General features: G+C 37.5%; 1 protein-coding gene across 2 annotated transcripts in view; it reads left to right on the forward strand.

Moving 5' to 3' along the window:
- The window catches only part of PIBF1 (progesterone immunomodulatory binding factor 1), a 178,698-nt gene extending 154,150 nt beyond the window's left edge, over positions 1 to 24,548 (forward strand). For both annotated transcript variants that reach the window (XM_037153253.2, XM_053665641.1), the window contains 2 exons: positions 12,742 to 12,915; positions 24,331 to 24,548. In XM_037153253.2, coding sequence (XP_037009148.2) covers positions 12,742 to 12,915; positions 24,331 to 24,381 — 225 coding nt within the window. In that variant the 3' untranslated portion in view covers positions 24,382 to 24,548. The remainder of the gene's footprint in view (positions 1 to 12,741; positions 12,916 to 24,330) is intronic.
- Positions 24,549 to 25,606: the final 1,058 nt, after the last annotated feature.

Here is a 25,606-nt window from a genome sequence, read left to right on the forward strand (position 1 = left end):
AAAATACCTACATGGATATAACAGAGGAGAGTAAAAAATGTAGGTTCTGGAGCCCATACAAGAGAATTCATCTGGAGGTAGAGTTCCGAGAGTCATAGCATTAACATGGTGCTGTACATGAATGTGGAAAGTAGGAGGTTAAATGACCTAGGAAGGGTAGGTAGAGTGAGAACAACAACAAAAGGCCTAGGACTAAATACTGAAGAGCAGCAGTATTTCAGGAATGGGCAGAGGAACAAGCACTCACACCCAGAGTTTGAGGAGTGACCAGACTGATGGCAGAGTCAGGGAAACCCAGAAAGAACCATTGAAAAGGGATGGAGTTGCCAGGTCAAACAAGATAAAAAAAGAAAGTCTGATTTGTATTTACCAAGATGCAGTTTCAGTGGAGCTAAAAAAGAGACTACAGTGAACTGATGAATGAATAGAAACTGAAAAATAGTCATAGGAAAAATAGCCCTTAAGATATTTGAATAAGAGAATATAAGATGATCAGGGAGGGAGCATTAGAACGAGGATTTTTACTTCTCAAAGGTGGAGCATATCCAGTTTAAATGGTGATAGGAAGAGGCCAAACAGAGATGCACTGAAAGTACAAAACAGAGAGAATAATCATTGAGCAAAAGTGTGGAGAAAGAAGAAATCTAGAGCAAGCAATGGGATTTAACCATGGGAGTTAAGTTCAGAGCAGAGCAAGGGAGGGGCTCCTTTTGCATTTTAAAAAGTAGAGATAAAGATTATGTTCAGATACAAGTAAGTTTGTGCCTTGGTAGGAAGAATGTAGAGAGCCTCAGTTAATAAATAGCAAGAAGGACAGAGTCAGAGTTTTGAGGAAAATTCTCCAAGAATGTTTGCTAAACTAATTATGGTCCTTTTCAGTTTTCTAATAATTGCACTTAGAAGCTGTCAAGTAGAATAGTCAAATAGAAAGCTTTAGAAACTAGCCTAAAGGCTAGTACCATAATATATTCTTAGTACTTCCCCTCAAAAAATAAATTTCACCCTGATGGCTGATACTTTAGCTGAAAAAGTACAGAAGCTCTCCTACAATGAAGAACAGTTTTGGAGAACTATCTGAAAGTAGCCAGTAGGCAGTCATACCTAAAAAGTTTGTCTAGAGTAGGTCTACTCCTCAAACCCTGGTGGTTGTAGTCACAGTAACTTTTATGGGTATCAAGCCTCTAAGGAATAATATGCATTTGTGGACTATAAGATCTGCTTCTAAGGCCTCAGATTCTTCTACCCTTTCATTCAGGGCTCCTGCCAATAATATCTCTCAGGGTGCACAGGGGCATAATAACCAAGCACTCTTTACTAAGGATCTGAAATGGGCAAGGCCCCGCACTTGCCTAAGTGTTGGACTAACTTCCCCTATCCCAGGGAACTCACATATATAACCTCATTGTATGTCACTTAACAAAAAGAAAACAAATTCTGCAGTTAGCCAGGTTTCTTAAAGGTGAAGTCACAGTATAATTATCATTCTCTGATGGTATGCTGATGTTCCAGGAGTCTAATTCATACCTTCTTGGTGATTTCTCGGAAAGTTTCGAGAACATTTCTGCACCCCAAGTGTCCCTTAGGCAATGCACTTCATAAATGATTCAAACAAACTACATTTTTCTACATGTGTGTCACTCTTTTTGTTTCATACTTACCTGGTTTGGAATTTTGTTAAGACTACCTATTTGCATGTTTTTCTTATATACCTATGTAGTTACATTTTACTGTCCAGATGACTAGGGAGAAAAACACTAAGTGGGTAGGTTAATTTTGTTTTAATGAGAATATAAATATTTTCAAGATTTATACATTTCTCATCATAATCATGCTCTTCAAGTTAAAATTTGTTTCAATTTGAGTGTAATGAATCACATTTTCACATCTATTATGGATTGTATAGACCTGTCATTTCTTTTTTTATCTTTAAAGAATGAAATATGTATTTTTCTTATTACATGTTAGAAGTTTGGCATGTTTTCTTTCACAGAGTTAAGTACACTTTTATTTTAAAGAAAGACAATTATTATAGTAGAACCTAAAGCACATATACAGTATAAGCCATATTTTCCCTATAATGTTTTAGAATACTTTTTTTTTTCATCTAAGGATATGTGTATTCAGGTCTGAGAAAATTAAGGAAGAAAATGCCACAAAATAAATACTCATTGCAAATGTTGAATTTACACGTACTTTAAATAGGACAGAACCAAACATATTGTATAACAATAATAATAATGTCTTGATTTTTATAACTTCTTTCTCCCAAAATATATTATGATCAGTATGTTATGCGACCATACTTAAGAATCTGTTATAGATTGCTTTCAGTAAGGTATGTCTAGGAATAAGCAGTCAAAGAAAGGAAAGGTTTTCAATGACCCCTCTATAATGAGAGAGGTGGCCTTTGGCTTGTGCCTTCTAGAATTCAAGAGGATATTAAGTTTTTCCCCAACATAGGTATTTTTCTGTTCATAAGAAGAATGTTTAATATTTATGTGTTACTTTATAGTTCTTTCTAAATTCATTTGTTACACTTAAACCTCACATATAAGACCTAAGATGGTCTTATACTCATTTCACAGAAGCAACAACTGAATCCATCTATGGAATGTTAACTCTCAATTTTGAGTTACATAAAAGACACTCGAACTGCTTTGAGATTGCACTCTTGTACGTCTGTGTTTGTGCGAACTTGTACTGAGAACTTAGTGGAACTAGGTCAAATTATTTTGAGTTTCATAAGTATCTTGGCTTCTTCTTTAATCTTTTCATCATCTTCTTTAACATTACAAATATCTTTGTTGTATCCTGTAAGTAAAACTCTGTCTTGTGTGAAGCAATATAATATCTCATCATAAAAATATTTTATTTGTGTATATATGTCCTTTTAACTTTGTTCACATCACATTTTCACATCTATTATGTATTGTATAGACCTGTCATTTCCTTTTTTTTTCTTTAAAGAATGAAATGTGTATTTTTCCCATTACATGTTAGAAGTCTGGCATGTTTTCTTTCACAGAGTTAAGTACACTTCTCTTTTTTTTTTTTTTATCAGTAAGGAACAAGTAAATGACCTCTGTCATTTCTAAGCCTGTGTTTTTATGACTCTCTTAGTATAGTACCAGTTTATAACAAACCAAACAATTCTAGGACATAAGGGAGACACACTGCAAAGCTATAAAACAAGTCTTTGGAACTTGTGGTGGCCAGAAGAGAATGTTGACAGTGAAATGAGATGATTATGGTCATAATCCTGTGAGGTACCATCGTGGCACTCTTGCTATAAACTTCACAAGTCACTGGTCACGTGTCAAGGAGCCAAACTGAGAGAAAGCAGGGAACCCAACGCAGAGAATGCGCGGGCACTGGGGCGAGTCACCCTCTGGAAACCGGTGCTCAGAACGGAGGGTAGAGTTTGGAGCCTGAAGCAGATGATGGAATTAATAGTAAAGGACAGAAAATAGACAGCACGTAGACGAATACTGTTACAGAAGGGAAAGCCAAGCACTAAGAGGACATGAACACCAGAACAAAAAGCAAGTCCAAGGCACTGTTCAGGAATCAGGTGAGCTACAGGGGCCACACGAACCAGTCAGAACACAGTCAAGGTGTCCACACTCTATTGTAATCAGCCATGGTGGTAGATTTCGACTCAGGGGCCTGCTTCGGCAAGTTAGTGCTAGCTTCCTTTACCTGGATCACTGTCGAGAATGACCTTAGGATAATATTCAAGTTCAGGAAGAATGTTTCAGGTGATTAGTTATGTCCCCTAAGCTATGACAGCATAATTAGCTCTCACTCATGTAAACACTTGAGCTCTCCCTAAGCTTTCAGTCATAGGGTATGGCTCCAGAATCATGTCATCGGAAATGCTTTAGACTAAGGAGTAGATGGGCCTCATTCTGCCTTGCTCTACTCAAGACTTCTTTCTTTATCCTGTGCTGGGCCCAAAACATTTAACTGTAGCAGATAATCTAAGGAAAACAACCAATATGATGAAAGAATTCCTTTCGGCCATAAGAGAGATAAACGAACTGTGGGCATTCAGAGAAGAGAAGACTTAAATATAAGAAATTCAAAATAGACATGTGAAAGAGGCAGTAATAGATTTGTTACACATGACTCCAAAGGCTGGAATTAAAACCTAATGGTAGACATTATAAGGACACATGTTTTGTTTTGCTTCGCTTCATTTTATTATTGTTACTGTGTTTTGTATAAAGGCTAGGTTAAAAAACTGGAAGATTCCTTATATACCTGAAATTTCAGGTGTCAAAAGCCTTGATAGAAGGTATCCGCCTTATTATGTAAATAATGATAGGTCTGAACCCAAAGGGACCTGCATGTGAATCTTAGTATTACTTCTTAGCAGCTAGTGAACTTAGCTAAATTTCGTTAAAACCTTCTAAACCTCAGTTCCCTCATCTTCAAAACTGAGGTAATATCTACCTCCTGCCATTTAGGAGAGGTTTAAATTATTGTGTAAAATACTTAACTCAAAACCTGGCATACAGGAGATATTCAGTGAATGTTACTTCTGGTTCTTTCTCTTCTTCTCTCAATACCTAAAAACTTGTTATTCTCCCCTTGAGGCCAAGAGGCAACCCTAGGGTGAGGTTAGCCTGCAAGTGGGCGCACGTATTTCAATGGAAAGACTGAGGGAGGGTGCAGAACAGTTTGCAGTTGTGGATACCATGCTATTCTCTGAACAGTTTTGCCCTACAAAATCTGTTTTGTCTAGAATTTAGAGTACAGGGCACTGGCACTCAAGGTGTATTTTTAACTTCATCAAAAATCATACACTAAACTTTGCTGGAATTTGCTTTGATAATAATTTAAAACTTCTATCGAGCACTATACAGAATGGATGACTTTGAATTAAATTTGTATTTTCTTTTAAACTATGAATTGTGCTAAACATGATAATGACTTCTTGGTATTTTTTTTAAATCTTCATCTGTTAAAAATCTCTACTGAAGTGTTTACTAGTGAAATAATCTGAGGTCTGAAATCTGCTTTGAAATATTTTCCCAAAAATCGGCAAGGAAATAGATAAAGCAATGTTGAGAAAACAATCTGGCAGTTCCTTAAACAGTTAAACGTAGAGTTAGCATGTGACCCAGCAATTCCACTCTGAGCCGTATGCCCAAGAGAAATGAAAGTGTCCCCAAAAATCTTGTGCATGAGTGTTTATGGCAGTATTATTCACAGTAGCCACAAGTTGGATAGAGCCCAAATGTCCATTAACTGATAAATGGAAAACAAAATATGGTATAGCCATATAGTAGAATATTATTTGAACATAAAAGAGGAATGAATCCTGACTGTTGTGGCTGTGGGTTGAGCATCGTACTGCAAACCGAAAGATCACCAGTTTGATTCCTCTCAGGGCACATGCCTGGGTTGCAGGCCAGGTCCCCAGCCGGAGGCGTGCGAGAGGCAGCTAATGGATGTTTCTGTCACACCTTGATGTTTCTCTCCCTCTCCTCCCTCCCGTCCCTTCTCTCTAAAAATAAATAAATAAAGTCTTATAAAAAGAAGGAATGAAATACCGATATATGTTATAACATAGAGGAACTTAGAAAACACTAGCAAAGTGAGTGAAGCCAGTCACAAAAGACACATGTCATATGATTCCATGCATGTGAAGTCCACCACAGGGAAATCTGCAGAGACAGAAAATAGGTTAGTGGTTGCTTAGGACTTGGAAGTTGGGGTGAGGTGGTGTACAGGAGTGATAGCTAAAGGAATCAGGATTTGAGGAGATGAAAATTTTAAGTTGACTGCCTACAGTAATAGTTGCACATGTCCACGAATATACTAAAAACCAGTGATTAATACACTTTAAATGGATGGCTCCATAGTGTGTTAATTATATCTCAATAAAGCTGCTTATAAAAACATCAGAAAAATGTTGATAATTGCTGAAGTTGGGCACTAGAAACTGCAGGTTCAACATGCTGTATCTCTTTTTGTGTCGCTGAAAATTTTCATAATAAAATGTTTTTCAAATGTCCTTTTAAGTGAAGTTTAAATATTATATGCGTTGTTTTAAATAAGGTTAGTTTGCACCTGCGTTACCTCAGGTAGAAGTGATACACAGAATTATCTGACTTACTGGTCATGATGCTTTGTCATTCCTACGTAAAAGCACTTACATTTCACCTGCAGTGGCGCACAGATTTTGCATTATACTTGTCAGAGCTATTTTCATCGAGAAATGCCATCTATGTGCCTCTTGCCAATATCTCTGCAGCGTTACAGCCTTCAGTTCATTGGCATGAGCGGTGCAGGACTGTTAAGCAGCTGCTCTGCAGTTGAGCTGTTTCAGTGTGCACCGCTCTATGCAAATAGCTCATTTAAATGGCTAAGATGTGTGCTTTTGGATTCAAGACAGCAATATATCCCTTTCATGGAGATTGTTTGTACAATAACAATCATCATCATCTGGAGATTTCGTAAGAATGTTCTTGCCCTTGACTCTTTCTTTTTTGAGGAATAATTATTTTACTACAATATAGGTTTATTTTGTTTGGGGGTTTTTTTTTAAAGATTTTATTTATTTATTTTTTAGAGAGAAGGGAAGAGAGGGAGAAAGAGAGGGAGAGAAACATCAATGTTGCCTCTCATGGGTCCCCTTACTGGGGACCTGGCCCAAAACCCAGGCATGTGCCCTGACTGGGAATCGAACCAGCAACCCCTTGGTTCAAAGGCTGGCATTCAATCCACTGAGTCAACCAGGACTACAATGTGGTTTTTATTGCTTTGTTTTGTTTTGGTTTAATTTTATCCAAAGTTTCCATTAGATGATAAGATGCAATTCTACATTTATTAATTTCAATGAATGGTTCATTCATCCTTGAAGTGACTATAATTTTCCTAAGTATTTGATAAACTATTTTGAAAATGAGTATAAAAACATGTCAGAATTAATGAATATTGTTGTAAATCAGACTGTGTTTCAGAATAGTATTTAAGGATCTCAAACAAGTGATAAAATGAAAAAGAATTGGGGCATGCTATTTTTTCAGTGTTTTAATTTTACAGTGAACAAGTAATGCTTCCATAATTTTTTTTAAAAAACAGGAATTTTCAAGTGTATTTTGAGAAATGGTTTTTAAATTAATTAAAGATATGCCAGGAAGAGTCTAGAACTGTCAAAATGAAGATTCTCCAGATTAGGACATTCCATGTTTTGTCATTTTGGAGAAGAAAACCCATTTTCTGCCTGAGGACCCGAAAGTGAGGTCTACTGGACAGATTTTCTTGTCCACATGTACAAAGATTGTACTCTTTCATTCAGATGAATGGCCCATGACAACAGAAATAAAACAGTTAATATGCTCATTCATTTAAGTTGAAACACACAACCAAAGACCATTGGAAACTAAGAAAATGTATAACACAAAAGAGAAAAATCATAATAGGCAGAGAAACTGAACCCTTTCCCCAGAAGAGGAAAAGAAAATTCTGGTGCTGCAAATAACTTACACACTATTGTAATTAGTTTCTCCAGAAAGATTTAAGAATTTGCTAAAATCAAAATCAGGAAGTTTACTGTAGCAAGTAAAAATGTGAATAGAAGGATGTGAGCAGAAGTCAGCAAAAGGAGTTAAGGAACAGGTAAACAATATGGAAGATTCCAGAGAGAAAGAGAATACATGCAAAGATACAGCAATCAGCTTGGCATCATAGTTCTCAGAAATTTGACTTTGGAAGAGAGAAGTACTACCATCAAAGTTCTGAAGGAAAGCCCAATACTTTCTTCCACATTATCCTATTTGATAGCATATAATATACTAAAGTATATGCTATCAAATAACAAGAAGAGAGAGATGTAAGAAATAATGAAACTTGCCAAGATGTGCAATAAAAAGAAATTTCACAATAACAACTGTGCATCAGACTTAAAAACAGTCAGTACAAAATCGATTCCAGCAAACATTATGATTAAGAAGCCAGATAATCTTTAGTAGTATTTTTTAAAAGCATATATTGTTTCCATCAATGAGGAGAAAGAAGGCAGGACTCAAAGAAGAGAGGAGAATAACTCTATAAGTCAAGATTGAAATAGGAATAGAAGAAATTGCATGATTTTGAACAGTCAATGCACTCTTAAGAATCTGGTTGAACTTGATACTTGAAACATTCTCCTTTGAACATCAGAGAATCTCTGTGAATCTAATCACACTCTCTGCTCTGCAGTAGACAGTATTTATAAATGTTTAGACAATACTACAAATAAACCTACTGACCAATCAGAAAAGGTCAGTTACAGGACAGAGGAAAGCAGAATCAAAAGCTAGGAAAATGAAATGCAAAAGTCAAGTCCAAACAAAAGTGCCAAATCATTAAGAGATGGAACCAGGCATCAGGAGCCAGGCAAAAACATGGTCAGAACTGAACCAGGTTAAGAGCAGATGTCAAGATGACTTCCTCTCACCCAAGTTGTAGTGGTAAATTCGTCTTCTAGTTCTTATATGTTGGTTTATTTATTTTTGTCAATTTGGGTTTTTTTTATATTTTATTTATTTTCAGAGAGAGGGGAAGAGAAGGAGAGAGGGAGAGAAACATTGATGTGTGGTTGCCTCTCATGTGTCTCCTACTGGGGTCGGGACCTGGCCCACAACCCAGGCATGTGCCCTGACTGAGCCATACCAGTCAACACTTTTTTTTGTCAATTTTCGAATTGAGATCTCATGAATGAATGTTCATTATGGTAATTAAAGCAGGACAATGTATGTTTAAAAATGTAGGTGAGAGATACATTAAAATGTTTTCATGGTTAGGAAGACTCAACATAAAATCAGTTCTTCCTAAGTTGTTTTTATATATCCTACCCCTATCCTTAAGAATATAGCCCAGCCCTGGCTGGTGTAGCTCTGTGGACTGAGCGCAGGCCTGTGAACCAAAAGGCTGCTGGTTCAATTCCCAGTCAGGGCACATACCTCAACTGTGGGCCAGGTGCCCAGTCAGGGGTGTGCAGGAGGCAACCAATCAATGTATCTCTCACACACTGATGTTTCTCTCCTTCTTTTTCTCCTTTCCTTCCCCTCTCTCTAAAAATAAATAAAACTTAAAAAAAGAATATAGCCAAAAAACTTCAGTCATTAAATATTAAAACAGAAGAATATGGATGCGTGGATAAACAGACCATTGGAGTATAGAGTTTATAAGTCCACAAGGAAATCATACACTTATGGACATTTAGCATGTGATAGACAGCATCTCGAATTGATGAGGGAAAGAACTATCTCTGGGGCACATAACATCTTTGGTACAGAACAGTCGTGGGGAAAGAGGTATCATATCCACCACACCTATCAAGAAACCGGGTAAACTTCGAACTGATCAAAGACCTAAATGTTTTTTAAAAGAAAAGAAAAAGAAACCATAAAAATAACTAGAGGAAAATAGAAGAAGAAACCATGGAGAAGTCTATCAAATTCAGTATTGACATGTTCAGGTACATCAGAATCAGAAAGTCCATAGCAAAAAAACAAATGTAAACAAAGTCAAATAAAAATTAATGGAAAGAAATCATTCATATTACAAAAGGCTGATATCGCTAACATATGAAGTGCTCCTTGAAAAGAATAAGAAAATGACAAATCACCCAGTAGAAAAATGGGTCAAGGGTAGTAACAGCAAAGAAAATACTCTTTTGTATATATGAAAAGCTGCTCAGCCTCACAATAGGAGAAATGCAAAACAAACATACCCAAACATTTATCAGACTGCAAAAGTCCAAAAAGGGAACACAAGCATACATTTTAGCAATTAGGAAACTGAAGCTCATTGAACCAGAGTAGATTGCTTAAGTTTACACAATTAATAAGAGAGTAAGGAATGGATGTGTCTTTGACTTCTAACCTAATACTAAAATGGTTCCACTACATGTGCTTGGCTTCCTCTGTGCTCAGCAAATGATAGTATTTTGGATACTATTTGGTGTTAAAATGGAATTTTCTTTGCTCCAATTTACCATTGATATGAAAGGGATCCATCTGTACGATCAAATATAATGAAACTGAACAAAATTGTTGTACTTCTTATTTTGGTACCCATTGTATTATCCTAATAAGAATTTTACAGAATTTTGTTAACGTTAAAGTGTTCCTTACCTGGATTTCAGAAACCATGCTACCCCTGTTTAATACTATCCGTGAACAAAAGCAGTACTTTGACACACCCTAAGTTTTGGTGATCCTAGTCTCGATAAAGCAAAGACATGTGAATTTCAATTCTGTCTCCTGACCAGCTTCAGGGATAATCTGTTTCCTACAATTGTGCCTATACCAGTAACCGAGGGAAGCCAAAGAGGAACAAAACTCTGGTCTCCTCTAGGGCACTTCGGAGCCAAAGCCTAGTACCTCTGCAGCTCCTTCCTTTTCTTCTTCCTCTTGCCTGTTTCCTCTCCCATTCCCCCAGCAAGTATGACCTCCTTTACCTTATTTATCTGCAGACTAGTGGTAGGTAGGGGCAAAAATAATTGATTCCTTTTTTAAAAAATCTTCATACCTAGATGCAAACGTTACAAGCACTAAAAAGAGGTTCTTTCAGGCAGAAATGTTTCTTTTGATAAGCTAGCAGACTGTCATCTCCCTTCCCTTCTGCTTACCGGGGTGAGCAGAGCAGGAGCTGCAAGCTGCCGTAACACTAGACTTGTTTAACAACAAATCAGTAGTCATATATTTGACTCTAGGGGAGCAAATAAGTGAAATACATAATCTGGAAAGCAAAAAGAACCTTCAAGCGGCTCAAACAGTAGTAAAGGGTATGTCACAGTGGCAGTGTCTGACTTGCAGCCATTCTCGTGTGCATTGGCCTGGCCACCCCCAGGACTGCAGAAAGGACAGAGAGGATTCGGTACCATTTCTTCCAGCTCCACTCTTGGCCCAAAGATTTATTAAGCTCTGTGGCTTAAACTCAACAGCTCTGTTTTAAAATACCTACTCAGGCTAGATGGTTCTAAATAGAACTAATGACAGCCAGAAAAAAAAAAAGGCCTGTAGGAACTTGCTCTGACACAGAGCTGATTTCTATAAACAGATTAGTAGAAGGGAGCAGAACTCTTTCTATCACCATAATGTTTGTGTCTTGGCATGAAGATGAAATAAAATAATAGGAAGAAAAAAAACCTATAACACAGCCTTTCACGGTTCTTCAGAAAGGGGAGTTTAGTCTGTCCTCTGTCCGTATGCTTGTGTTTGATTGAATCAAATTAATGATTAATCATAAATATCTACTAAATAATGTTTAGTGCTAAAAGTTTGACAATAGGGAAAAATAAAAGACAAAATATACTTAGAAGAAGGAGTGCGTGAAAAATTCTACCTGAGTTCTTTAAGTAGTTCAGCATAATAATTCTTAGTCCAAACAGCAACTAGATGAAGCTAACTCTAGTTTTCATTTGTAAGAGAATAGGGAATAATATGGGTAAATCCTGAAGCTGTATTAAACTTACTGTTTGAACTGCTGATTAGTAAGCAAGAAAAAAATTTCAGACTCTTTTTTTCCTCCTAACCATCTTCATATAAGACTTCCAAAGGAAGTGGGGTAGTTTACAAGGTAGAAAAAAGTTAAATGCCTAAATAATTTACTTAACAAATATGTAGAAAACCTATAGTGGAAAATAACTATGCCAGTAGTTCCCAAATTTCTCTCCCTGGGACTCAACCTGGAAATCTTTTAAAATGTCGATGCCTGCGTCACACCCCAGCCCAATTATTGCACAATCTCTGGGACTGGGACACAGGCACCACAGGTGACTACAGTGTGCAGAAAAGGTTAGGGACCATTGGACTGTAGAGTGACATACTTATTACCATACCAGAACTATTACTGACAATGTGAGTCATATGTCATTATTGATTGTTAATGTTATTTCATATAGTGTAATTGCTTCAAATGTTCCTCCTCATTCAAAAAATAAACAGCTGGCCCTGGACCGGTGGCTCGGTTGGTCGGAGTTGTCCCATACACCAAAAGGTTGCAGGTTTGATCCCCAGTCAGGGTGCATAAGTGAGGCAACCAATTGAACTTTCTCTTTCTCTCCCTTCTTCTCTCTCTAAAATCAGTAAGTATATCCTTGGGTGAGGATTTTTTTTTTTTAAGAATAAAAAGCTGTGGTACATTTACACAATGGAATACTACACAACAGCAAAAAAAAAAAAAAAGGAACTCTTTTTCAACAGCATGGATGGACCTGGAGAGCATTATGCCAAGTGAAATAAGCCCATCAGTGAAAGACAAATACCATATGATCTCACAAGGATATATGTGGGATCTAATGCACAAAATAATATCCTCGGGTAAGGATAAAAACTGATAATATTAAAAAATAAAAGCAGCCATAGACAATATATGCATGAGTGAGCATGGCTATCAGTAAAACTTTAAAAGATAAATAAATAATGAACAAAATAGAAACAAAATAGATACATGGACCAGTACGACAGCTGTCAGAGGGGGGTTGGAAAGGGACTGGATGGAAGAGAGTGGAGGGATCAGCCAGAGAACATACGTGCACAGCTCAGGGCACAGACAGCAGTGGGGTGGGCAAAGGGAAGGGGTGGGCGCAGAGGGAGGCTGGGGGGGAGGTGGGCAGAGGGGAGGGAAGTGGGGACAGCTGTAATATAAACAAAAAAAGGAAAGAATGCCCTAACATCAGTCATTATGAGTCTACTTGCTGAAATCATACCTGCCATTTCTTCTGTTTTTATGTATCAACAGGAATTGGCAGCAATGAAGCAGATTCTCACTGACATGCGCAGTAAGCGTTCTGAGGACAGGCTACTTCTGACTAAACCGGAATCAAAACCAGTGACCGGAAATCAGAAATCAAAGACTTCGAATGCGCCTAGAGACCATGAAGACAATATATTTATACCCAGACCAACACTCTTTGTAAGTACAAAAAAAGAAAAAATTTTAATCTCTCTGATCTTTGCTAAATATAATTTACTTAAATTTATTTTCTTTCATTCATATTGGTTTTAAACTAATTTTAATAGTTTAAGGGAAGGGCCTGAAAAATATCTGTACTAATCCTTTTTCTGAATATGTACATTAATATATAAACACACATGTATATATATATCCTATCTTAAAGCTCATAATTGGGTTTTATATTTCTAGTCAATATATTGGACTTGCCCAGAAATTGGCCTTAATCTAGCATTTACCTCCTACAGTCTCCAGGGACTAATTGTAGGGGAATCCAGAAGATGTTTTTATAAATTTTTAATTTAAGAATAAAAGGAATGCAAAATATCACCATAAGTAGAAATGTATGTGCATAGAAATTAATTAAAGAATAAAAATTAGAATAATTTGAAAATGATGGTTTAACAAATAGTAAGAATAACAATAAAAAGGCTACAGGATCAAAATAATAGTAATATTATTAAATATTTTACTATACTTCAACATGGTTTCCCATGCATGCTTCAATTTCTCAGAAAAAAAACATCATTTTACCATCTGAACATAGAGACCCAAAACCAGATTTCAACTACTATATTCTGATTCAGTGTGTGCTCAGAATCTTAATTTTTTTTAAGTCTCTAGATGATTATAGTAATCGGTCAAGTATGGGAACTTCTGATCTAAGTTATTTCATTATACATCCAGATAATGCTACTCAAGATCAATGAGGTAATTACTTAATTCAGGCCTTTAAACAAAAGTGATGGAGCTACAATCTAGCTTAAATAAGACTAATCTAGACAGCGGTTATAAGACTCTCTGTGGCAGAGATGGAGTCAGCTCTCAGGGAGAAACCAGGGAGCCCTGATTTACCGTCCTGGATACTTGTTTTCACTTCCTCATCCACTTGCTCAGAGGCCCTTGTCTGGGGTTTCTGTGTATCCTTCCCACATTTACTTTCTTGCAACCTATTTCACCCTGTATTTTCCAGGAGCGAGAATCTAATTGGCATGCTTCATCATTGTTGGGTGATACCCTTTTTGGCAAGACTTGTTGAAGTCATTAGCCAGCCTACTGAATAGCTACCCTTACTAGTGAGTGGGGGTCACAAAGTACCAAATAAAGCTGCTGGGGCTCTGTATTCAGAAGGACCATCGCGGGGCAGGTTTTCTTAGAAAGGGGCTGAGATTCTGGCAGGCACTATGATATATCTATTATATTATAATCTGCAGGAAGAAGGCAGACAGAATACATAGATTTAACGGGAAACAGGGTCAGATGAAAACCACAAGATAAAGGCTGAGACTTAAAGCCTGTCACACTCTGTGATCTGCTTTTCTGACCCTTTTCTGTTCGAAGCAATGAACTATTCTTTCTGACCCTGACCTCCTACATTTCTGCCTTTAGCTTCGTAACTTGATTCTGATGTCCTCAAATCCCGACTATACCCACAACGTAAGTAATAGTAAGATTTCTCCAGTACCTCTAGATAAGGGTACGCAGTGAGAATGAAATTAAGAAAATTCAAAATATGAAGTATAGATCAGGTGGGGTTTTTTTTCTTCTTTGCGATTATCTATTTTCCTACAATATACTTTATTTTTTTTTTAATAAGAGAAAATTTTTCAAAGAGGTATGAGCTCAGCTATGTCCTTATGAAAACTGAGATAATGCTATAAACCAGCCGAATCAAGACTGTGTGCTCATCCTGCAAAATTAGAAATGTAAATTGACTTAGTCACCTGGGGCAAGTCATTCAGATGCTCTGAGCTGGTTCTTATCTAGAAAATTAGGAAGAAAATTGTATGAAATGAGGTCTGGACTTCTTTTATGCTAACATGCCATGATTCGGCTAGGCATCATAATTTTTACAGATATTATTTCAATTTTTTATAACAGTATTTTTCTGTATATTCTCTGATCGTGTTAATAAGAAACTTAAGATGCAAATATTTGAAAATGAGAACTAATCACTTCATAATCTTATAGCTGAAAAGGAAACATTTCTAGTTCACTTCTGGATCCTTTGGCTAAAACTACTTGCTGTTGGCATTTTTTCCTAATATTAAATTTAATAGTGGATGGATGCATGCGTTTATATATGCATTAAAAATATGAAGAAAACACAAAATGGGCTACTGAGTGGGGATAGACGTAAAGGAGGAAGGGTAAGAGCCTGAGTGAATGTTTTGCGCTGCTCCTGTGGTATGTGTGTATGAAGACAACCTCAGAAAGTGCATCTTCTGGGAAAGTTCCAGCCATTGATGTGGCAGTTGCTTTTCAGGCATATGATGCACCAAAAAAAGATGGAACCACAGAATGTAAGTGCTTGCAGGACAGAAGCTCTGTTCCCATTGCCTCACACAGCACATGGACGAGGCCGATACCCAATAAATATTTGCAAACTGAGGATAAAAATTCAGTTCAGTGGTGTGGACTGTCTGTATGCAAGAACTAGTGCTGAACATTATTGGATATCCGATTACAAAGATGCAGAGTCATCTGTAAAGACCCTTGTCCTCCAGGATCAAGGCTAAGTAAACAGATAATAGTTAAGGCAAAATCAGGGGGAACACTTTAAAGGCCATACAAACTGCTATGGAAATTCAAAGAAAATATAACAACTGATTTATTGATGGGCTCCCAGCAAAAGAAAGTATTTGAAGTTGACCTGGAAGAAATTCTAGGATTTTGACAGATGACAATGAGTATTAGAGAGTGAGAAATTCCCAGGGCAGAGAAAGTACAATATTCACAACATATTTTCTAACTTGTGCTTCTTTTCATTATTCAAGAATAATATTCTAGAATAGTATTCTAATATGTATTCTCTATCTCTAGACTTTTTTTCCTTTGTTACTACATTCTTTCACCTAACTTTACTCATTTCACCACTCATTAACATTTTCCCTTAGGCAAAAAAGAGAATAAAAGCAGTTAGGCTATACTAGAGTAGTCAAATTCACAGAGACAGAAAGTAGAATGGCGGTCCCCAGGGACTTGGGGAGATGGGGGCTTATTGTTTAACGCGCACAGGGTTTTCTAGTTGTGCAAAATGAACAGAGTTCTGTGGATAGATGGTCCGCCAGCAAGACAGTGTGAATGTACTTAGTGCCACTGAACTGCCACTTAAAATGATTAAAATGGTAAGTTTTGTGTTAGATGTATAGTACCATAATTTTTTTAAGTTTTTAAGTGCATGAGTTATAAAAGCAGTTTTTCTCATTATTTGTGAAGAAAAGTTTATAATATCATCAAAATGGAATTTAGCTGTTATTTGTAGTATAGTATTATAAAGAGTACAATTGGATGTATTGTGACAAGTGACAACCTGGCCAGGTAACTCAGTTGGTTAGAGTGTTGCCCTCGATATGCCAGGATTATACATTCTATCATGTACAGGGCACACACAAGAATCAACCAGCGAATGCTAAATAAGTGGAACAACAAGTCGAAGTCTGCGTGTGTGTGTGTGTGTGTGTGTCCCTCTCCCCCCTTCCTCTCTCAGTAAAGTCAGTAAATTTCTTAATGACATAGGATGCCATACTAGAATTACTACAAGATCATGTCCTAACCCCGTACCTCTCAACATTTTTCATATCAAAACACACCTAGAAAAGTACAATATTTCTTTTGCGCACCAAGGCTAATGAAGTTCAGATTGGAGGGGCTCCAGCCCTCTGGGGTTGTGGGATCAGTAGTTCATTGTACCTGTAACACTGTCTTGTCACATTGGTTTGGAAACTCCAGTCTCACTTTCTATTGTCAAATCTATATTTATCCCACCAAAGTATGCTCAGACCTCAGGATGTGTAGCTATGTGCATTTCCATTTTAAAAAGTAACTTTTCAATTTCTAGCGTCAGGAACACCATTGCCACCTCTTCCTCACGTGAATTAGCTGGTAAGCTAAGTTGGGAATGGGAGTTTCAAAAGAAGTAAGGCAGGGAGAGTTGGGTGACCTGGGGTGGTCTCATTCAGTTGCTAGGATCCTAGACTCACTGAAGTGGGGCCCTGTCTACGAGGACTCATAAATCTTTATTTCCTTGATTCCCAGCTTATATATCTTTTTTTTTAAAACAAAGTAATTATATCTACTGCACATAGTCTTGCTTTAGAAAATTGGCTGGCATTGAACACTAATAGATTCTTAACTGCTAGCTTATTTTCTAGATTCCGGAATAATACACAAGGCTTATTATATCTGCATTTATCAGTCATCGTTGTTTCTTATTTTAACATACTTTCTCAATATGTCATAGTCCCCAAGGTATACATTAATGTTTTAGGAGGCTGCTTCTGGATACACAGATGTACCTCTCTTATGAGTCACTTGTCTCCAAAGTCACACCGTAAGTTGCTTCTAACAGGTTTCCAGCGGATCCGTCGTCTGTTTTTAGCGCAGCTCTCCGAGCTCTTTCCTAGAGCTGTATCTTTCCTAGATACAGTTTACTTAGGGCCTGTTAACACTGTACTAGTAAACCAAGGTTTTTGTTCATTTGTACTGTTTCTTTATAAAGTTACAAATTTTTAGATGATAATATTTCTGATATAAAAGGTTACTTTCATCAGCATGTGTCATATAATGTTCGTACTGGTGCGTATAATGGAGCCTGTAAGAGTCTTGAAAAAAACCAGAAATGTGAAAGTCAGAAAATAGGAGACATGGTCAGTTAAAAGGTTAACTCTGTATATAACTGAAGAACAGTAACAAAATTTGTTACAGAAAGTACCAACTTATGGGTGTGAAGGATGAGTAATCTTATTAAGATGGTAACGTAAAAGAAACAGTACTGTTTAAACAGGTAAAAGAGTGGAATTACAAAAAAAAAAAGCAGTTAATTTTGTACCTGAATGTTTATTGCGCCTGCTTTATTTAGCAGTCATCTACTAGGAGTTGGCAAACTTTTCTTTAGAGGGCAAGACAGTAAATATTTTAGGCTTGTAGCTAATGCATACAATCTCAAGTGTGCATTCTGTTTGTTTCTCTCTTTGTTTTTACCGGTTTTTAATAAATGCCAAATCCATTCTTAGCAGGCAGTTCATACAAAGAGACCAGGGACCATAATTTGCCAATCAAAAGTCTAGCTGAAGCTCCTTGCTCAGTACTAATCAAGAGTTTGTAAAGGCTTAGAAACTTCCAGTATCTGCAATTTTGGACTGTCAAGAATAGATAGTATCTTAGTGATAAAATATCTAGAAATGAGGAATGTACGTACATCTCTTGAGAGTAAGAAATCAACCTTCCAGAATCACTGTTATCTATCTGTGTTGGAATTTATTTGGATTTTGATAGTGATTAGACATAGATACTAATGTAAATGAGAAATCAGTATGACATACTCTGTCCTAATATAGTTAATAAGTAACCTGAATTTCAGATAGTAATCTGACTGAGGGCAGAAATTTACCAATAGAAAGATTGAACAGATCGGTAAACTTCAGCTCATACAACAGTTATACCATTTCCATGTTTGCTGGTTATTGTCACTTCCACTCAGTAATTGCAGTGTTACGTAGGGTCACAGATGCTCCCCACCCTGCAGGGTGGTTGTGGCCTGATTAGCTGGAGCCATGTTACTGTGTTACTGTAGAGGCATTTTCTTTCACATTATGTAGGGGAAACTCCTGAATGTATCCAATGACACCATCAAAGTAAAAAAGAACTGAGAGGCTTTTGTCACAACAAACCAAAACAATAATCATTCATTCATTCAGTAAAACAAAAATGTTCATTGAGCACCTACTTTGTGCCAAGGGTTGTCCTGGGCAATAAGGACATAAAAATTCCTGCCTTACGTACGAATCTCACATTCTTGTCTGGCTGTAGACTACGGCTGTACCTCCTACAGGTGGACATGTGCAGTAGTGGTCTTTTTGTGACTGGCTTGTTTCACTTCCCATAATATCCTCAAGAGTCTCTCCTGTTGCATCTCAAAACATTTTGGAATTCCTCCAGGGGAATTGTCTTCTGAGTCTCTGACACATTTTTTGGAAGATATTCATTTATTTCAACCTTATATTCTAAGTACAAGGCCCTTGCCCTTGAGCTCTCCAGAGTCTGATGGAAGCTGTGTATCATACAATATGTGTGGTAAATACAAGCAGGAGGCAGGTATGAAGGTGTGAGGGTCACATTTGTATTCTCAGAGCTGGACGGCGTCAGAGAAAGATGAATTATAGGAACAAAGGAAACAGACTTGGTATTAATTCAGACTGATCTAAAAGGTGGTGGAAGTGGGGGAGGAAGTGGCAGCTCCAGGGGTAGACTGGAGGGAATGTTTCTCAAGGTGAGAGACACCCTACAGGAGAGAGGAGGGAAGACAAAACAACAGTTACTAAGCAACCGAGAGTGGAGTGGGGGAGGCATAGATGGGAACTGAGAAAGCTGTCTTTATAACACACCTCTTAAATGCTGTGTACATTTGCCTTTTGGAGCCATGAAGAAAATTGAGATTAAATAGGATGAGATTAGGGAATTAAGTGCTTCCAAATATTAGTTATAATAAGATGAAGGGGGGAATAGAACTGTAATGGCATAATCAATAAAATATATATTTTTTTAAATGTGGACACCAGCACAGAAGACTATTTTAAAATATACCCATTGACCTTTATTTTGAATCATATAGTCAAAAAAGTTCTAAGGTATCTGTCGTAACTTACATTTAAAAGCTTAAGTTTAGGCTAAGAAATATGGAGTATTCAGAAATCTAATAATATTCAGCATCAAAATTGTGGAAAGCATAGGGAATCAGCCACTAAGTATTTTGATTAATATATAAAGCATTTAGATTTAACAATGACAGTAAAAATAAATCTATTCATTTAGCCAACATTTATTGAACGTTATTTTATGACAAAGGAGTGCACAGTTTTGAGTGGCTGACTCAAGTAAACCATTGTAATAATTATATAAATTAAGTATTGAAGGCTTTAAGTTCTTGAAAGAAACAATGAAAAGCCTTACTGTATCAGAGCAAGCTTTTTAAAAGAGGAGATTTTTGGCTGAGTCCTGAAAACAAATAGCAGTAAGCTCTTGGTGCAGAGAACATCAAGTGGGAAATACTATTCACAGTTAGCACTGGGGGCTAAGTGCTTTCTACATACATCATCTCATTTTATTCTCTCAGCACCCTCTGATGTAGGTTACTGTGTCGGCCGAGGCCCTTTTACCTTGATGCTGTCGTTTCTGAAGGGGTGGCTTACAGGCAGGTGAAACCAAGTGAGGATGAGCATTTCGGGACTAGTGACTATGTGAAGCTGGTACCACACCTAGATCGCAAGGTGCAAGGAGGGGTGTTGGAGCCTCTAATGGGAACTCTGGTCTCCCCTGGAAGAATTTAGCCACTACCAAACCATGGCCAGGCAAAAAAGGAGCTGAAGAATAAATATCCCAATTTCTTTCTCCTCCCACCGCAAGCCCACTCAGCAACCCATTGACTAAACCTACTCAGAAATTGACGGCTTCCTGGGCACAAAGTGGGGTAGAAAAGGATGGAGAGTAGATCTGAGGAAATCCAGAATATCCAGCACAGTTATTTTCTATTCTCTCTGTATGACACAAGAATAACTGAGAAGTCATCAACTGCCCATGTTTATAAATGAGTGGATGAAGCCCACTTCAACCCAGAACGTGTTTTTTAACCACTGTGCTGAGCTGTGCTCAAACCACAGAATCAAAGGAAGCCTGGCACTGAGTACCTCCTGGGGGCCAGACTCCTTCCTGTGAGCTAAAGAGACAACACGAAGCAAAGTAAACACTAACTTATTTAAGGCTAAGTGTCAGTATTGAAGAATTGTTCTCCACTGCTAGTAAAGTGGCTTAAGCAAATTGGTCAGTAGCTCAGATAAGGATTAAAAGGCCAGTAGTGTGTGGTCCTTTGAAGTCATCAGGCACCTAAATCCCTTCTCCATTGTCTTCAACCATCCTTGTTGTGTGGATTTGGTCCTCACCTTTAGGAGATTGTTCCTGTAGCCTCGGGCATTACATCTGCATTCTAAGCAGGCAGGAAGCAGAAGTGGGGAAAATACCATCTCCCTCCTAAAGGAGTTTTCCCGTAAGTTCTACCCAACACGTACTCATAGTCTATTGACCAGAACTTAGTCCCATGGCCACACCTAGTAAGCAAAGGAAGTTGATTAATGTAGTTTTTACTTGGATGCGCCACCTCTATTCATAACAAAATCACGGTCCTCTTACAGAACTGAAATAAATCCAGTTTCCACTCTGAAAAAAAAAAAAATCATGGTCCTCTTGTTAAGAAGGGGGAAATAGCCCTGGCGGTGTGCTTAGTTGATTGGGGTGTCATCCCATAATTGAAAGTTTGTGGGTTCAATTCTTGGTCAGGGCACACACCTAGGTGTGGGTTCAATCCCAGGTCAGGTTACATTGGATCCCAGTCGAGGCATGTACAGGAGACAACCAATTGATGTTTCTCTCTCTCCCATCCTTTCTCAAATAAATAAATAAATAAGGAAAAAATGTGCTCTGGTGAGGATTTAAAAAAAAGAAATAGAAAAACAGGTATAGGCTAGGGAGCCAGCAGGCTTTGCACAGGGTCTTAATTCATTTTTATATCCTCGTAACCTAAGAAAAGGACCTAATACATAGTAGGTGTTCAGTGAAGTGCTATTAAAATATTCTCGACCAGAAATAATTTAATTTATGTAGGGAGCATTAGGAGACAGGATTAGAGAAGCATGTGCAGGATGCGAAGGGGCCCTGTCTTCTGAATTAAAGTAGTTAGAACATGACAGCAAAACCAAAATTCTGCCCAGGAACCTAGGAATAAGGAACATAACACCAGTCCTGTGGGAGCAAGCTGTGAACTTAAATGGTTATGATCAAAGATCTGAAGAGTCAATTTAGGGAGTAGAAAACCAGTTAATCCTAAAGACAGAGGTATACTCCTGGCAAATCTGCTTCATTAACACATCTGAAGAAAGAATGTGTTGGGGGAGCAGGGGGAGGGAGGGCAGGCTGCAATGGACCAAACACAGATAAAAGGAATCAGGGAGAACTGTCTGCCATTGAAATTCTTGTACTGCCCTTTTTGAGTCTTAAGATTCCTTTTTCTTATCAAATGTTTTATTTAGCTTGCTTCCATACACACATAATAGTAATAAAGCTCAAAAGTATCTGTTGATTGAGAAAATGCAGATGTACAAATTCTGTATCCTTTGCTATACATTTGACCGTCTACAGCTTGGGGTGTAGAAGTTGCCTTTAGATTGTTTTTGTCCAGGAGCCACAGGTAAGAACTCCATTTTACTCCTGACCTAGTGACGATCATCGTAGTTTCTCAAAACAGAACTTACCCCTACAACGGCAAGGCACGCTGATATTTTCCATCCTAGTCTGTTTCATTCCCCCCCCCCCCAAACCTGGTCTTAAATGGATTTCCTTACTCATGGTTCAGAACCTACAGGCCCTCCCTTTCCTCCCAGCTTCACTGAGAAGTCATTGACAAAACTTACAATTTCAAAAACACTGGCTTAGATGTTCTTCTGTGACTGTGATTGTGAGAACCTTGGATTTTTAGCTGACTCACCTTTTTCAGCCCCCCAGACCTCTCCATGTGATAAGAGAACCCAGCAATTCCCCAGTTGGACTCTGACTTTCTTTACAGTCTGTGACTGCTTTATATTTTTTCCAAGATTTTATTTATTTAGTTTTAGAGAGAGGGGAAGGGAGGAAAGAAGAGAGGGAGAGAAACATCGATGTGCAGGAAAAACATCAGTCAGTTGCCTGTCGCACGCCCTCGGCTGAGGACCTGGCCCACACCTCAGGCACACGCCCTGACTGGGAATCAAACCAGTGATCTTTTGGTTCACAGGCCAGCACTCAACCCACTGAGCCACACCAGCCAGGGCCTGTGACTGTTTTTGTTTTTTGTTTTAATTTTAAATAAGACTGGCAAAACTAACAGGCATTCCTGGCCAAATGACAATTACATTTCTCATCACCAGTTAATAAACTGGCATTCTAAGTTGTACTTCGGTTTCTTTTGGATTTGGTTAGCTGCAGCTGCCTTTGAATTCTCTCAGTAGGCAGCACCTGGACTTCCCTATCATGGAAACGAGTTTCTCCTGTAATACTCAGAACTTTGGACTTTTAAAGAAAGAACTCTGAAGTGTTTTAATGCAGTTTTGCATTTTAGAAAGATAAGCTTGGAAAGATTGTGGACTATGAGTTGAACAGAATAGAAGAGAGAGTCAAATCAGAGTTAAGAAGCTCTTGTAGCAATCAAGCCAGAAATGATAAGAGCTCAACGGAAGCCAGTGGGGTCAAGATAGGAATAGAATGAAGAGTTTAAAAAATATTCAGTTAAGGTAAGGACAGTTTAAAGTGGATGTGGCAAGTGAAAAGGAGAAATCTAAGAAGAAGAAAAATCGCACATTTCTGGTTGAGGTTTACCTACCATTCACCAGGAAAGAGCATGTGGCTAAATGGGGCAGGGGTTCATTTCAACGCACAGAACTGTAGTTGCCTGTGGCAATCAGTGTGTGAAAGCATTTGTAGCTCAAGTTAGAGCTACGGTGCGGTGCGTAGTGGGGACTGGGGCTTGTTTGGTGGTGACTGGAGCTGAGCAAGGACATGGATGAGGTCAAGAGGAGCTGACCAGTGATGTCACTTCTAACAGTTTATGTGTCAACTGTGGCATATAAAACTATTTCAAAAGATAAAAGTATAAGCTATCGTACTTATCTGTATGCCTACATATATATGTATATATATTTAGGAATGTGGTCCTTTATCATTTTAAACAGACAGAAGTGGTAAAGCAGTAAGTTGCATATTTATTATCATATGTCTATAAAATAGGCTATTTTGACTGTCTATTTAGTACTCTATATAGGAGTTTTGAGTGCTTATTCTATAGGTCTTCCTCCCTTGCAGCTCTTTTTACACTGAAATGATTGATCGATAAACCCAAGAAGTACTCTGGTAAATGCTTGGCAATTCAGAAGGTCCAAAGCACGCTGATTTGGATCTAGTAATTCTTCAATAAATATTTATCGAGTGAATGAATATGCACATATACATAGATAAGACTGACCAAAAGAGAAGCTGTGTCCTTGATATTTTATAATTCTCTTTGAAAATAAAACAGTTCGTACAAGACTCGCTTCAATAAAATATGTTAAATACAGGCTTTGAGCCAGAAAACACAGATGTGTATTTTTTTTTATAGACATACCAGGTGGGAGATTATTTCTAACAAAACAGAAAACCTTTGCCCCTTTTGAATTAAGAAAAGCAATTATTTACTGTAATCTTACATAAAAAGCCCCAATGTATACTGGTTCTTAGTTCTCTAAATTTGCCTCTCTTATCCTCCTAGTAAGCATTTTACTTGATTTTCTTTTTTCTTTTTTTTTTTCCCAACAGACCAAAAAAGCAGCACCTGAGTGGTCTAAGAAACAAAAGATGAAGACCTAGTGTTTCAAATGGATTTGCAATGTCATTATTTGCTCCCGAAGTTCTTTATCTGATGAACAAGAAGTTTATCTTAATCATGTGCTTGGCATTTTTTGAATAACTAATACAAAAATTTATTTTCACTGAATGTTAACAGATTTCAGCATAATAATCAGAATGTATAAATTGCAAACAATAGTATACTTTATATTTGGTTTTACTTATTTTGTTACAAAATAAATGTAGATATTGATTTAAATTTGGGATGTTCCATAATTCTCAAAGTATTTTAAAGTGTGTGGTTTATAAATGTATAGTTGTTATGTTGGTGAATATTTTTGCTAAAATATAAATTTCGAGTTTAAAGGTCATAACACAAATGCCAAAACACCTTACATTTTTTTAAATTAAAAATTATTTATGAAATCTAGTAAAAGGCACTTCAAGTGCCCACTAATGGTGGTCAGATATCACGTATTTGGTATTATCATTGACTAACCAAAGGTAGTAGAAAGTTTATTTCATTGGTCAAGTAAAAAATTTAGTGGGAAGTTTCCTGTTACGTTAGTCAAAACAGTGCCAGTTCAAACAATGGACCAAATTTCTAGCCAATGAGAAAAAATCAATAGGATTTTCTCTTTTTTGTCATAAAGCAAGCTCTCTTTCTCATTCAAGAGATACAATTTAAAAGGGAAAAAAAGGGTAACGGGGAGAGAGAAGAAAAGGTAAGATACATTTATAGATATCAGGTTTTCTCAGTACTACTAACATAGCGGCTGGACAATTCTTTATCCAGGGTAAGAGTGGGGGGCAGTCCTTTGCATTGTGGGATGTCTAACGGCATCTCTGCCCTCTGCCACTAGATGACAGCCACGCCCCCTCCCCCGCTGCAGTAACTAAATGCCTTTTGTCCGCTGGGGTAGCAAAACAACCCCCACCTCCTAGTGAAAATCCACTGGTACACATATCAATGATTATTCTTGTAGATACGAATAAAGAATACTATCTGTTCACTTGTTCTTTGAAGGTCACAGTAGCATAGGCTGTTAGATGACTGTGAGAGAACAGAAAAAGCCTTTGATGATATACACTTGTAAACCTGTTCTTGGCCTGAAAACCCAAATCTCATCCCCCCTTTTTTGTTACATTTGGATATATCCTCCCATCTGACTTTGTGCAACATACGTTTGTGAAAATGGTCTTTCTCCAGCATGCATCTTAAAATCCAGGATACCCTGATCATTTC

Source organism: Artibeus jamaicensis, unplaced genomic scaffold (genome assembly GCF_021234435.1).
Source record: "Artibeus jamaicensis isolate MK-2021 breed Jamaican fruit bat unplaced genomic scaffold, CSHL_Jam_final contig_415, whole genome shotgun sequence".
NCBI classification, from domain to species: Eukaryota; Metazoa; Chordata; class Mammalia; order Chiroptera; family Phyllostomidae; genus Artibeus; species Artibeus jamaicensis.